Below are 14,581 nucleotides of genomic sequence, written 5' to 3' on the forward strand. Positions count from 1 at the left end.
AAATTGCTTTGGGCGAACATATGCGATTCGCCTAATCATGCAGTCCCAATTTTTTTAGAGGCACAATTGAATGAGAACATTTAATGATCTTTGCTGTGATGTTAAAGACTGATCAGTTAAGGCACTTTTCAGGTTGTTACACACACCACTGTGACGTAACAACGTTCTTCACAGTAAACTCTTTGTGGAGTTGGCTCTAAAATAATCAATATGCCTTTGGTAGTTGGACTTAGTAAAGATTCAGAGGAATGCTGGAAAATGAGTTTTCTGTGCCTTCCTTTCTCCAGAGAAGTTATTCTTAAATATGATTGGCTGTGACCCAGGAGAAATTGGCAAAGTTATATTCCTTGAACCACCCCTACTGTTTAGTTCTGGGCATCTCCTAAATGGCAATGGCATTACAACCCACCCTATTTATCTGGGTCTCCCAATCCACAGAAGAAGCATTTGTGAGGACTGAGGATCTATGGGGAAGGGGAGAAGGAAGAGATGAGAAATTAACTTATGCCAGCTTTTTTTTTGTTTTGTTTTTGTATGCCCTTCTTTGGATCCAGCACAAATTAATGCTCAAGCCTTCTCAATAGGCTTTTGCCTCCCTCCTTTGCTTGGGCAAATCAGATTTAATTTTATATCCCAAATACATTTTACATTAACTAATCTGTGAGAAGATTCCATTTGAAAGTGTTAGATACTTGCCTTCTAAATAACCAGTGGATTTAGATTCTTTTCTCTTTTGCAGAGCTTATGTGCTGTGAAGAGTTGCATTCCATACTGCACTTGGTCCTTCAAGCTGGCAATATTATGAATGCAGTAAGTGGTACAAGCCTGATCCTGCACAGTGGGGATGGGGAATGATTTCTAGTGTTGTAGATTGCCATCTCATGCCTCTTTTTGCCTTTGCCTTTTCCCCACTCCTACTCTTTAGGGAGGCTATGCTGGCAATGCAGTTGGCTTTAAATTGTCATCATTACTCAAGCTGGCAGATACAAAAGCAAACAAGCCTGGAATGAATCTGCTTCATTTTGTTGCTTTGGTATGTAAATAAAAAACATTTCCAAGATAATAGACTACAGAAATCTAAGGAGCAGGGATAGGTGATTGATAGGATCTCCTGGAAGGGGATACATGTCACAGGATCTAAGAGTTCTTTCAGTTCTTACTGCCTTTTTTTGTTTACCTCTTCATCAATGTATGGCTGTAATATTTAGATCTGCAACTTGGTAAACTGATCTGGAACTGGAAATTTTGTGGTGCTATATTTAAAATCACCCCTCTAGATTAGATTTTCAGTCTGTCTAGCTCTTCAAATCCCAGATTATTTCTGGAGCAGAAGCTGCCCTGGATTGATCGATTATTTAGTTGTGAAACTTTGAAAGAAACACTTGAAAGTTTTAACAACAGATATGCCAGACAGAAGGGGGTGGTGGCCTTATTTGTTTTGACTCTGTTTATGAAGATTGCAATTAACTCTCTTTAGCTATGCAGTTGTACCCTTATACTTCATGATAAAGGATGCCATTTAATTTTCTCCTAGTTTTTCTCTGTTTCCCAACAACATAAGAGTTAGCATTTATTTCTGTGACTTTATGCCTATCCCTGTGCAAACTGGTTGAACAGCTAATCTGCCAGCTCCAGAGCTGGGGAGGGGGGGGGGAAAGTGATGAAGATTAAGAAGGAAATGTTGAATTAGTTCGCACAAAAGACATTAGTACGCTGGCTTTACCTAATAGTCCTCCTTAATGTGTCTTCATTGTATTCAAGGGAGAGACTCCTTAAAGCTTAGATCTCTGGAACAGAACTTGTCATTTTAACTTGTTAAATTAGATCCTTTCCAGCTTTTCAATATTTTTTCTACAAACGGACAGAACAGGTTCAAAGCAGAAACATCTTAATTGTTCTTTTTTAAAGACATACATGAAGGTGTAATATAGGTTTCAACATGAGAGTGGAATGTTATGGGAACATTTTGTTTGTTTCAGGAAGCCCAAAAGAAAGATAAAGGCCTTCTAACCTTTCCTGAGAAATTGAAGCATGTTCAGGAGGCAGCCAGGTGAGCGAGAAAGCTGAGAACGTGGGGTCGTTTTCTTTGTCAAGTGCTAAAAGCATGTGCAAATTTTGGGCCTGAAAACAGACCCCACAATTGTTTACTGTAGGCTCTCTGGTTTGATTTTCACTGGAAACAGAAGGATGCCTGCAACATTTCTCTTTTTAAGAGACACAATGAACTAATCTTTAAGCGGGTTGTGGTGATTGTTACTAGAATAATTTATTAGAAGTTATTATTAAAAATATATTTTATTGATGTGTCATTTGATTCTAATAAATATAAATACTATGGGGCACAGCTTGTATTTGGTGATTTAACATGCTTCCCTTGACTAATCTAATTCACTTCTGTGGACAACCATTCCCATTGTTTGGTCATAAAGGCTAAAGTCCAACATTCAGAGTGGCACTGTATAGGCTTATATACTCCTCCTCAGTCATTTTTGGGGTTGAGTGCAGATTGGGCAGAAAATGGCTCTGTTAAGGCGCAGAGCAGAGCATGAACAAAAAGCAAAGTGTGCTGCTTATATATCACCCCCTCCCAGCACTTAAAGCACTCTGTGGGCGGTTTACAAGTTAATTATGTGGGCTACACATTGCCCCCCCCCAGCAAACTGAGTACTCATTTTACTGACCCGAGAATGATGGAAGGCTGAGTCAACCTCCAGCCGGCTACCTGGGATTGAAAAAACAAAGCTCCCGATTGTGAACAGATTTTTGGCGGCACAACAGCAGTTTAACCACTGTGCCATGAGGCTCTTCACATGTATTCCTTTACCCACTCCATTACTAGGGGAAAGAATTGGGATCTCTGTTATAATTCTGTAAACCCCTAATTTAGCAGCTTTTTATGGAGGCAGTGGCAGCTACAGTATATTATGTTATTTAAGAAGGTTACTATGAATGCAAGTTTTGTTAAACAAAAATGCTCATGTTGTTTATCAGTATATGTTAGAACAAGCAAGTTTTTTTTTAAAAAAAGATAACTTTTTGAAAATTGCTGCAAGTAACTACTTTTTTCCTCCTGTGCAGAATATCTCTTGAAAATATAGAGGCTGAACTTCATTCACTCTCAACCAAAACAAAATCTCTGAAGGACAATATTCGACGGGACCTAGAACTCTTTCGACAGATGGAAGGCTTCCTTCAGGTTTGTCTAGATTTCTGCAGTTTGTATTCTTTTATATCTGCATTTGTCATCGGATGCCCTAATTAGCCACATTAATCTTGGTCATCTTAAAATGTTGCTTAAACAGTAGTGCTCCTCCTATAGTGCAGCCCATTACTTATAGTGGCATTTTTATTTTGAAAGATGCTAGGTATGTCAGGTGCTTTTTACTTCTTTGAAATTACTGATAGATTGTTGAGAGATACAAGTGGGTATAGGAAATATATATGCATTGTGCCTATCACTCAGAATAGCATGGATGTCTTCTTAATTGGAGGGATCTTAATTAAGTTGTTGTTCACTCTTACAGAGTTAAAATTTACTAATGAGAAAGTAAGAATAATGAAAGCATTCTGTACCACTACATTAAATGTATAACTCTGCTTTTTAGTAGCTGTAATTGACCTGTTTTGATATCCTTATGTAGTTCTACACCATTTTCAATTTAAAATAGAGTTAGTTTGCAGAATAATTGACAGCTGAGTCCTGTCCAATGGAGGACATTGTCTAGCCTAGTGTCCTGGGTATCCATTAGCTTCCTAAGAATCCCACCTTTCATTCATTAATAGAAGCAAAGTTTGTTGCTATTGCTAGAGAACCTCAGAGACTCTGGCTGCTTTTTGACCCCCTCCTGACCCCTCCTTACAGCAGGCATTATTTGTTTCTTGGGAAATGTTTGCCAGAGTACTTAGAGGACTGGAAACAGAGCCCTGTTTGTCTCTATACATTAGTACAATAGTAATTTGAGTTGTACAGGCATGGTGGCAGTGTCACAGATTAGCTATTGTTTCTTCTAAAACATTAATAGGTTATCTAATTAAATGGCACTTGATTAGCTTATCGGATCAACATTTTTACAGGTTGCATAATTGTGTTCCTGGCAGTCTTATAAAATTAATCTTTCTAATGCAGGGTCAATAAATATCAATTATTTTTTAAAAAGTAATTTGATTTCAATTTTTTAAATTAATTTTTTTAAATTTAAATCATTTAAAATCCAATTTTTAAATTTAAACTGTGATTTAAATCAAATTTAAGTCAAATCCACTCTGGTCTAATATAGGAACTTTTAACTTTCATAATTCATCATATACAGTAATTCTAGTTCACGAGTGAACATTACTGACAGCAGTTAAAAGCTGAAGAAAACCTTTGTTTTGACCCTGTACAAAAGTACTTGGTGCATTTTCTTTCCTTCCTTCAACTGTAACATGGAATATGTGGTTTACTGATCTTGCCTACAGAGTAAACCAATGCTTCACTATGTTTACTGTAATAGTCTTGGTTAAAGTCCCAAGCATGCAGTGAAAACTATATTTGCTAGGCTAAACTGTGCATGAGAGATATACTGAAGGAAAGGACAGCAAGAGAGACTTATTACATTAGAAGCCAGAGATTACAAAAGCAACAAACGGCTTTAAACCTGGTTTTTCTGGTGCAAATGTAACATTTAAATGTGATTAGCCCAAATAAAGGTCTGCAAACCCAGTTCAGACAGTGGTTTTATGTGCTGCCCTGTGGTCAAGCATTAATCCCACACTTTAAATTTTAGATGGAGCATTGGCCCATGTTATGGTAAATAACCCATGGTTAAATATTAAGCTTATATAATGGCTGTAAGACCTATGAATTCTAAAGTTTCAGATATGTGAGTTGGATCCAGACTAAGACTATACAGTACTAGTTACAGTCTTTGTCTTCTTGAAATGGAAAGGACTTAATTGATTTTGACATTGTTTTCAACTAGGTATATAATACTCTAGATCCATTCTCACCTCAAATTTAAGTGGAATGAACTGTAGTTATACAGGCCTTCAGCAATTTATAAGATCCTGTATTTTGCGTTACTTGGCTTCGTATTCTGTCCATTGCCATCAAACCTGTAGTATCAGGACACAGTATTCTTGTAGCTTCCATATTTACTTTGTATTCAAACAGATTTGATTAGTACTAATTCCCAATTTGGAGTTAATTACAAGTGATTCTCATTCTCTTATGTAATATTTCTGTCCCTAAAATGGCTAACTGATTCAAAAGCTAGCTTCTCTGTGTGAATTACATACTAGTATGAAAGATGGTGCCATTTTTTTACATGTTCCTTCACCAGTTTATCTATATAACTGCTTTTTGGGGGGGAGGGGAATGGATGACTAACAAAGCTGATTTGGATGCTATCTTTTCCCCCCCTGATGAGTGATAAGCTAAGATTATCTCTCCTTCTGGGGGCAGCATTTACATACCCCATCCCTTGGAAACCCTTAGGCTCCCAGTTGAGTTTCTGCTTTGTAAGAGAAGTCACCAAGAAAACAAAGCTGAATACACCTCTGTCACTCTTCATTTTCAAAGAATGTTCTTTTATTAAACAAATAAAAGTGCTGGAAAGATCCTGTTTTTTCTGTATGTGCCTGCGTGCATGCATTATAGGAACAAAGAAGGATTGGGGGGGGGGCGGAATAACCAAGCTAATCTTCTTAAAATCTATGGTTGTAGTATTATCTTGATCAAATAATTGTCACTGGAACTATATTTGTTAAGTCTCAATAAAATTTGAGTTTCAAACTAAATGTTCTTAAGGCAACACACCTAATGTAAGGGCATATTATCATGAGATTGTTGGTGCCTTTATGGAACTTCTGCTGCACTAAGTGTTTTGGACTTCTACTCCCAGAAACCCCAGGCATTAGGGCCAAAGTTGGTCCAAAACATCTGGCATCAAGTTCCTGCTGTGGATGAATGAGTTCTCAGGCTCAAACTCTCGAGAATTGTTGCTAACCAGTTTTGAGACTGCTTGGATAGACGGAGTCAGCATAAGGTGTAACAACAGCAACAGCAATAGTTCTCCCCCCCCCATCCTTTTTTGTTCATATAATGCATGCTCCTGTTTCAGAACAAGCAAGAAAAATCAATCATCTGTTATACACGGATGATCTAAAACTATATGCTGAAAGTTCCACTGAGATAGAATCACTGCTAAACATACTGCAGAAATTTAATGAAGATATTCAAATGAAATTTGAAATTGATAAATGCACAGAAATGTCTGGATCATTTACATTGCAATTCCAGGGGATGCCAGAGCTGAAAATAAAGAATTGGAAAAACTATCAAAATACAGAGACCTGGTGATCTAAATGTGGCTTGTGGATGAAACACACATCAGTGGTCCCTGCAGAAACATTTTCTTTAGAAAATAACTTCTGAAATAAATTCCACTGTTATGTGATAGTTCCCAACAGTCACCAGCAGCCTTGTAATGCTAACTGAAATTTGTTCTATTTTGCACTGTGTTTAGCAGGATCTATTTTGGTGCATGTTTCTTCTCCAGATTATTGTCTTACTTCTTCAAGCTAGGTTATTTTCCTTTACTTGCTTTCCTTTAGCCTACTTTGTGCCACAGATTTCACATGAAGTGCACTATACCTTTGTCTTCACTGAGGAGATGGAAAATAGTAATGGATTAAACTCATTAGTATTTGTTGGCTTAACATCCTAGCTACCTGTTGTTTAGCAAAGGCCTTTGAAACACTACTTGTATAGCCTTATGTAACATTTGAGGAAATGGGTTTTTAGTGAAAGAAGCCAGAATTGATGAGAATTTGATTGGTGAAATAAATCAAGCACCTATCTTGGGTAAACTGTGAAATAATTGACAAAAAAGTTTGACTCCTGCATTTTAACTCCTTTCAGGCAATTGGACAGCAGCAACTGAACCTTAGTGTAGTATGTTAAAACATGTATTAAATTTCTAAATATATCAAGATTATGTTACTACTTCCCACCTGTATTTGCAGCTAAATTCTATGTGTTATAGCCTAGCTGCAAATGTGTCATAAATTTAATTTTATTTGCCTACTTTCTACTTTATTAGAAAGTGAAAGCTTGGCTTTTCTGTGTCTCTTCACGGAAATGTCATCTTTCAATATCCTATTTGAACAATGTTCAGTGGTTGCCTTTTTGTCAGGAGCCAAAATATTGAAAGTGGCAGTACAGAAGCATCATTGTCTGTGATACATACAAGTATCCTATTATTCCATGCAATAAAATGTTCTTGCAGGTTTGAGTAGTGTTTCAAAATACTGGAAAAGCCTGTTTGGCCTCAGGGATAAAAAGTCTATGAATACCCCAAAGGTATCATACCACTCTCAGTGCTGTAGCCCTGTGATCTCTAGCCACAGTTTTTTAATCCAGGATTTTACCCATGCTGAAATTAGCCCATGTATATATGTATAGAGTATTAAATATGGGCCATTTCTCAATCCCTGTTGGAATCTAATGTGTATTTTGGTTTTGTTTAAAAGTTTGCTGTGAAAGAACTAAAAGACTTAGAACACTGGAAACGGGATTTGCTGAAGGAAGCACATGCCCTTATAGACTTCTTATGTGAAGATAAAGAAACAATGAAACTGGAGGAGTGCTTTCAGATATTCAGGGATTTTTGCCTAAGGTTCACAAAAGCTGTTAAGGTAAGGAGGACACAGTACTCAACAAAGTACTGGAATATCTTATTATTATTGGGTCATTAAAGTGATTTGCTGTTGGCTAATCTTATACAGTTAATCCTTTATGTAATACTATGGAAGAAGATTAGATTAGTTTGTAGGATACTTGTCAATTCTGATGAGAAAGCTGCCCTCTTCTAACTTCAAGCCAAATGTTTTGCTGCTACAGATATTTTATTGATCAGTGGTTTAGGTATCTGGCTGCAGAGGCTGAGGTTAGGAGTTCAATTCCCCACTGTGCCTCCTGTGAGTAGAGCCAGCCTATGTAGCCATGAGCAAGTTGCGCAGTCCCAGGATGTCCGCAGAAGAAGGGAGTGGTAAACCACTTCTCAGTACTCTTTACCTGGAGAACCCTGAAAAAACGGTTGCCATAAGTCAGAATTGACTTGACAGCAGATGATTATTATCTTGTTTAAATTGGATATAATTGAAACCTTCCTCCTGCTTTACTATGAGAAATCACACATTTTTATTTAATTTGTATTTTGTTTAAATGGAAATTGACATTATCAAGCATATTTCCTATCTCACCATGCTGCTATTCTGCTACCTTGGAAATGGGCAAGAAAACACCAGCCATTTTCTAGAAATAAGCTGCATGATTAACCTCTATGCCTTTGGCATGCAAACACTGTAATCTTTGCTGTGTTTTTATAATGACAATAGGCAAAGTGCCTGGAGACAGCTCTGTGTACTGAAGAGTGTTTGTCTCCTTCAATCCAGAAGGTCATGCATGTGTGGCATTGAACAGTACAAAACATCTGTTCTTAACATACATTTGGGGGCATGAAACCAGTATCGCTTCCCAAAATAAAAATGCTGCTATCTGAAAATATGGTGCTGAAAATAAAATGCATTAAATGGTGCCCGTGATCCAGGTGTTGAATGCCTCAAATCTTTTTAGATTTTGAGGCACTAGTTCCAATTGTTATTGATCCCAAACCACAAGATTTCTTATCACTGCTTTTATATGCAGGGTATGAAAATTATATAGAAAGATTCCTTTTAAGAAAGTGCAAGAAAAATATTTTGTTTGTTTGTTTAAAATATTTTTATCCCACCTTTCTTCTTAAAAAAGAACCAAGGTGGCTTACATCAGTAAAAGATAATATTTAAAATGGAAAAACAGTAAGTATACAACGATTTTAAAAGAATTAAACAATTGCCACAGTAAATAAAATCAAAACCAAAAAAACATGCAGAGCAACAAGGCACAACAATCTGTTCAAAAACCTCTCTTGGACAGATAGTCACTAAGCCTCTCTGAAGAGCAAAGTCTTTGTCTACTTGTGGAAGAAAAGCAGAGACTAGGCCAATCTGGCTTCCTGTGGGAGGGAGTTCCGGAGTCTGGGAGGAGCAACAGAGAAGGTCCTTTCCTGTGTTCCCTCAGACACACCTGTGAAGGTGAAAGGCCTCTACTGATGATCTTAATACTCAAGCCAGCTCATAAAGGGTGATAGTCCTTAACACAGCTAAAATGTTTTAGGCTTTATAGGTTAGAATCAGCACTTTGAATTGTGTCTGGAAAGGGATCAGGAACCAGTGGAGCTGCTGTAACAGGGGGATTATGTGATCCCTGTGACCAGCCCCAGTCACCAATCTGGCTGCTGCATTTTGGACCCACTGAAGTTTTTGTTCAGTATCTTCATGTACTGTGTCCTTAGAATCCTTAGCTTTTTGAGCAATGATGGGGGCTGTTCGGACCTTCCCATATTTTGGACTTCAACTCCCCAAAAGCCCCAGTTAAGATAACAAGTAGTAAGAAATTTTGTGCATAGTAATCAAGACCATCAAGAGGATCCAAGGGTCTGTGGTTCTGCTTTAAATAAATTGACACTTTGGACTGCTCAAAATAATAATCTAAAATGAGTACTAGGGAGGAGATGTAAATGCATGGTAAAAGTATGGATCACTTGCAGATCTTAAGTTTTCAAACATGCACTATATAAATGCAAACAAAATCTAAACTTGCCACATTTAGTTAAATTGGTTTGCTTGGGTTCTATATGGGAGGCTTATTGAATGGGATTTGAACAGACCTTTGTACAATATCCCAGCTTGCTTCTTGAGTTCTTGTATTTTGAAAAGAAGCTGGAGCATAATGAAATAATTCATCAATATCATTGGCAGATCTAAATGCATGATTATGAAACAAGAAAATAATGAAATATTTTTGAAGTACAAAACATAATTGAATGAAATGGTTGCCATGGTAATTAATACTCAAGAGCCAAGCTAAAAATGAGGGGAGGAATAAAGAGAACAGATACAGAGAAAACTTTAAAATATGCTCACAGTTCCATCTTTAAAACTGTAATGTGTTCTTGTTCTCTTCCTCTAAACAGGAAAACAAGGAAAGAGAGACCCAAGAACTTCAGCAACTACAACGATTGAAGGAGATAGAAGAAAAACGTAGATCATGGGTCACGGCTGAACTTGGAGCTTTTGGCAGAAGCAGCAGTGAGAGTGATGTTGGGACACTGACAAAGAGAGGTCTGGAAGAATTTCTTCCCTTCTTGCAGCAAAGACCCCAAAGCCCTTCCTACAGAAATGCTAGCACCAGGCGCTCCCGGCATTCCCTGGGAGTTAGTGCAGACAGAGAACTGTTGATGTTCTTGGAGACCTCAAAGGGTGAAGATACAAGCAAGTCCAACAGCCTTCCTCGTGCAGGTCAAGCAAGACCCAGTGTCGCTTGGGTTGAAACTAAAGACTCTGGAGATCTCAGTTTAAGTAACTCTCACTTAGAGCAGTCATCTGAAGAAGGTATAGACTGCAGCTACTTCCAGTTACCTCTGTCTCAGTCAGAGCACACAGAAGCGCTTGAGGAGTTAGCTGGTGCCCGTGTTAACTCCCATAATAATCAAGAGAATGCTAGCAGTGACAGGTACACATTTAATGTGCCCTGTATGGAATCAACAGAAGCAGTTCCTTGGGATGCGTCTCTTGAAAACTCTGAATTTGTTCCCGGATCATGTAAATTTGACCTCAGTGAAGCAAATGACATGGATGATCTATCTGACATTCATTTGGGGACTAGTGTGAGAGATTTGGAAACTGTGGATGACTCAAGCCTATACTCTCTTAGTGTTACAAGTCGGCCAATACCAGCTTTCAGAAAGTCTAAAGAGGCTGCTTATAAGGGTGAACATACTGCTAAACTGCCAACTCATGTTAATGATGCTCCAGAGCCCAACAATGATAGCTCAGTCTCTTCAGACAATAGCATTTCGGGAATTAAGGCAAATGGACCACCGTTCTGCGTCTCAGATACTTCTGACTGTTCTTTGACACTTGACCTGTCAGAAGAAAACAATCCAAACTTAGATGGCAATAAAGTAAACAGGAAGGATGGTTTCATAGTCCCTTTTATGAATGATCTGCAAACTGGTGGGAATGCTATCATAAGCTCATGCCCTAATGATAAAGATGACTCTGGCAGTAAGGCTGGTATTCCAAAGGAAAAATCAGCAAGAAGCAAAGATGGGTTAGGACCAAAGAGAAATTCTCTGAAAGAGAAATCTTCAAGTTCCACTAAACCCACCACTGGTCCTTCGAATCACTCTAGACCAGTCAGAACTCTAAATACATCAGAAAATGCAAGCATGAGAAAAGTAGTACCCATTTCCAGGTCAACTAAAGCAGTACCCCCTACTTGTACAAAAAAGCCAGAAGCTAAACCAGCAGCTCGGGACACCAACGTTGCTGAAACACGGTTGTCGCGGCGTAACTCCATTCGGGGCAGCGCTGATACAATGCCAAAACCTCAGTATAGGCAAAGCATATCTGTAGAGGAGCCAAAGTTCCAGCGGGGAACTGCAACCTCAAGCAGTGGCCATTTTGAGAAGGAGCCACTTCAGCACAAAGGATCCTTCAAAAAGCCAAGCTCTAAACCAGTCAGATATGTGCCCAAGTCAAAAAATGATGAAACAAAAATGTGCCGCTCCTTGCCCAAACCACAATCCCCTACAGAGGCTACCAAAAGCACAGCTGTTGCTGTTCCCAAGACACCAGCTCCTGTTCCAAGCTTTGCAAGGAACACAGTGGCCTCTTCCTCCAAATGTGCAAAGGTGGATTTAGCACCCGCTTCCAAAGCTCCAACCCTTACAAGATCTCTGTCTCAAAGGCTGCCTAGGATGAGAATGACAGCAGCCTCTGATGATTCTAATCCAAAGGAAAATGGTGGGAGCACACTGAAAAGAGCAAACAGTGCGAGAATGGTCAAAAGGGACTCTGACAACAATGAGCTTCAAAGTGTTAAACTAGCAGAACCCATGCTAAGGGAACAAATTGGTATGGAAAGACCAGCCTCCTTGAAATGTAAAGATGGAAACCAAACAACCATAGGAAAGCTACTGAATCACTTTTGAAAAGAAAGGGGGTTGTATTGGCTGACAATGTGCAATGTGAAAGCTAGCTCTTTTGAAACTGAATATTTCTGTTGTGAAATATCTCCTAATGTTGCATTCATAGTAACAAATGCAAATTAAGGTACGTTATGTGGATCCTTCTGTATGCCTGAACTGAATGTATTCAAACTACTGTGATGTAACAAAGTTAACTTGCTTTGAGAGAGAGAGTACCCTTACATGAATTTTACATGCTATGGTGGTATTTCCCAACCTGGCGTGCCTCCACTCTAAGATGTGTTGAACAACATCCTGATCATCCCCATGAAGCATGGAGGATTTGTTGGTATGGGAGCTGTAGTCCAACGCACACCTGGAATGCACCAGGTCAGGAAATGTTGTGCTAACACAAAGCTTTTGTCCCGTGAAAGGAAAACAGAACTAGGGGATTATGGCCAGTTGTTGTATAACCACTCTGTTCTGAAAATGCAAAACGAGTTCCTTTTGGAAGAAGCGTGGGAAATAGGTGCCAATCTTCTTGAGTAGCTTTGGGGTCAAAGAATAAATTGTGTCTGTTGCAAAGTCCATTGCTGGCAATTGGATACCCAGGACCACTGGCCTACAAAGTGGTAAAGTAGGACACGACTGTTCTGTGGTTGGGTTGTTCTCTCCTCTGAAGAATTTACAGCATGTTTTTAAGTTGTATGTTTATCTGTCGGAAAGAGGGGAAACTCTGCTGGGCAGAATGTTTATTCTCCATGAGTGTGGTAGAACTGCCTTGCATGTACAAGTAGTATAGTCCATGGAATGACTGGTGCTGGAATTAGTAGGGTTAACTGAAGGCTGTGTCTTTGAGAAACCACAGGTAGTAGTTAGGGAGTATGACTACAGGTAGCTTAGCTTGCTGAGCAGTCACCTGCAATCCTGCCAGCTTTTGGTATACAAAAGTGCCATATTTATGATACATATCACAGATGCTGCAGCTTGAAACCTGGAAGGGCTGCAACCTCTTGCAGAGCACTTTTCCTGCCAATTTTTGTTTCCACTGGTTTTTAACTACTGTCAAGTGACTCAAAATGCTGCTATGGCTCTAATTAGATAGAGCCTTTGGTTTTCCCGCTGCCTCTTTTCTTTATCAAAATGACCAGTTGGCATGAAACATGCAGGTTCCTTTTTATGCATTGCAAAAGGCTTAAAAAATTAAGCTTGATTTGCTTCAGATACAGATTTTTAACACTACTTTTTAAACTTTTTGATAAGCTTCTTTTTTAAAAAAATAGTTCACTGCAGAAAGGTCAGTTTAAGATATAGTGTTCTGAGAGGGGAACTTGTTGCTACGTGTTCTGCTTTCTCCTTGGTCGCTTTCCAGGTAAATACATGTAGGTGGGGAAACTGGCTGTTGCTGTTTAGCCTCTTTTTCTTAAATAGCAGCCATCTTGTTCATTTATGAAAACCTTTTTTGAATTGTCTTGCAATGGAAATATTTAGAGAATTTATGTTCAGTTGGTTGACACCTTATCTTCAGCACTCCTACTTTTTTTTCCTTCCCTTCACTTAATATAGGTGTGTCAGCAACAGCACACTGCTTGCTGTTGATATGATATGACACAGATATGACAACTGACACTGAAAATTGACTCAAACAGCTCATGGCCTTAACTTTTTCCTTTGTGGAAACAGCTTTCAGAAACTTCCCTAGAAAGTATGTCCACATGACATGAATTGGGCCCTCCACACAGTTTGTTACACAGTGTGATGATTGGTTTAATCCCCTCTTGTAGTAAAGGCCTTGGGATAGAATCCTTGGTTTTGGTTTTATAAGCTTTTTGGGTTATCCAACCTCTATAGTGGTGGTTCACAACCTTGGCTCTCCAGATGTTCTTGGAACTAAAACTGACAGTAGCTGTGCTGGCCAGGATTTCTGGGAGTTGTAGTCTAAGAGCATCTGAGGACCCAAGGTTGCCAACCACTGCTTTATAGGTTAAATGCTGTCTATTTGGCCCTACTGTTGTGTTCTCATCTGCAAGAGCAGGTGGCAGATTTTTATTACCTTTTGATGGTAGTAAGCTTGAAAAGAAAAAAAATAATTTAAATGTAACATGTTTGGAAAGTGTAAGTAAATTTCTATACTGTATAAGTATGTGTAAAAATGAACTGGTTGTATTTAATGGATCATTTATACCTTTCTGAGTTTATCTTGCTAGTTTAATAAAGTTCCCTTTTATGGGGTTTGTGCTAAATGTTTCCATTCTTCCACTATTATTTCACCCAGTTTTCTGCCTGAGGCCCTACATTGTCACAGGCTAGACTATCTTTAATTTGGTGTATTTGAAAGAGAATATGTACAATACATGTTTGTTTAATTGCATATATATATATTCATTAGTTAAGCATTTCCAAATTAAATCTGGGATGCCAGATATGAAGCTGGATGCCTATCATCTTGTTTGTGTTTTTTTCCCTGTCAAGTTGGAACCAATTATAGCAACCCTAATAGGGCTTTCAAGGTGAGATATTTAAGG

The 14,581-nt window shown here is 38.6% G+C and overlaps 1 protein-coding gene across 2 annotated transcripts in view; it reads left to right on the forward strand.

Moving 5' to 3' along the window:
• The window catches only part of FHDC1 (FH2 domain containing 1), a 51,295-nt gene extending 36,996 nt beyond the window's left edge, over positions 1-14,299 (forward strand). For both annotated transcript variants that reach the window (XM_020781346.3, XM_073001546.2), the window contains exons 7-12: positions 740-810; positions 926-1,033; positions 1,980-2,050; positions 3,079-3,196; positions 7,513-7,677; positions 10,059-14,299. In XM_020781346.3, the coding sequence (XP_020637005.3) occupies positions 740-810; positions 926-1,033; positions 1,980-2,050; positions 3,079-3,196; positions 7,513-7,677; positions 10,059-12,080 (2,555 nt within the window). In that variant the 3' untranslated portion in view covers positions 12,081-14,299. The remainder of the gene's footprint in view (positions 1-739; positions 811-925; positions 1,034-1,979; positions 2,051-3,078; positions 3,197-7,512; positions 7,678-10,058) is intronic.
• The last annotated feature ends 282 nt before the right edge of the window (positions 14,300-14,581 follow it).

This window comes from Pogona vitticeps, chromosome 5 (assembly GCF_051106095.1).
Source record: "Pogona vitticeps strain Pit_001003342236 chromosome 5, PviZW2.1, whole genome shotgun sequence".
NCBI lineage: Eukaryota > Metazoa > Chordata > Lepidosauria > Squamata > Agamidae > Pogona > Pogona vitticeps.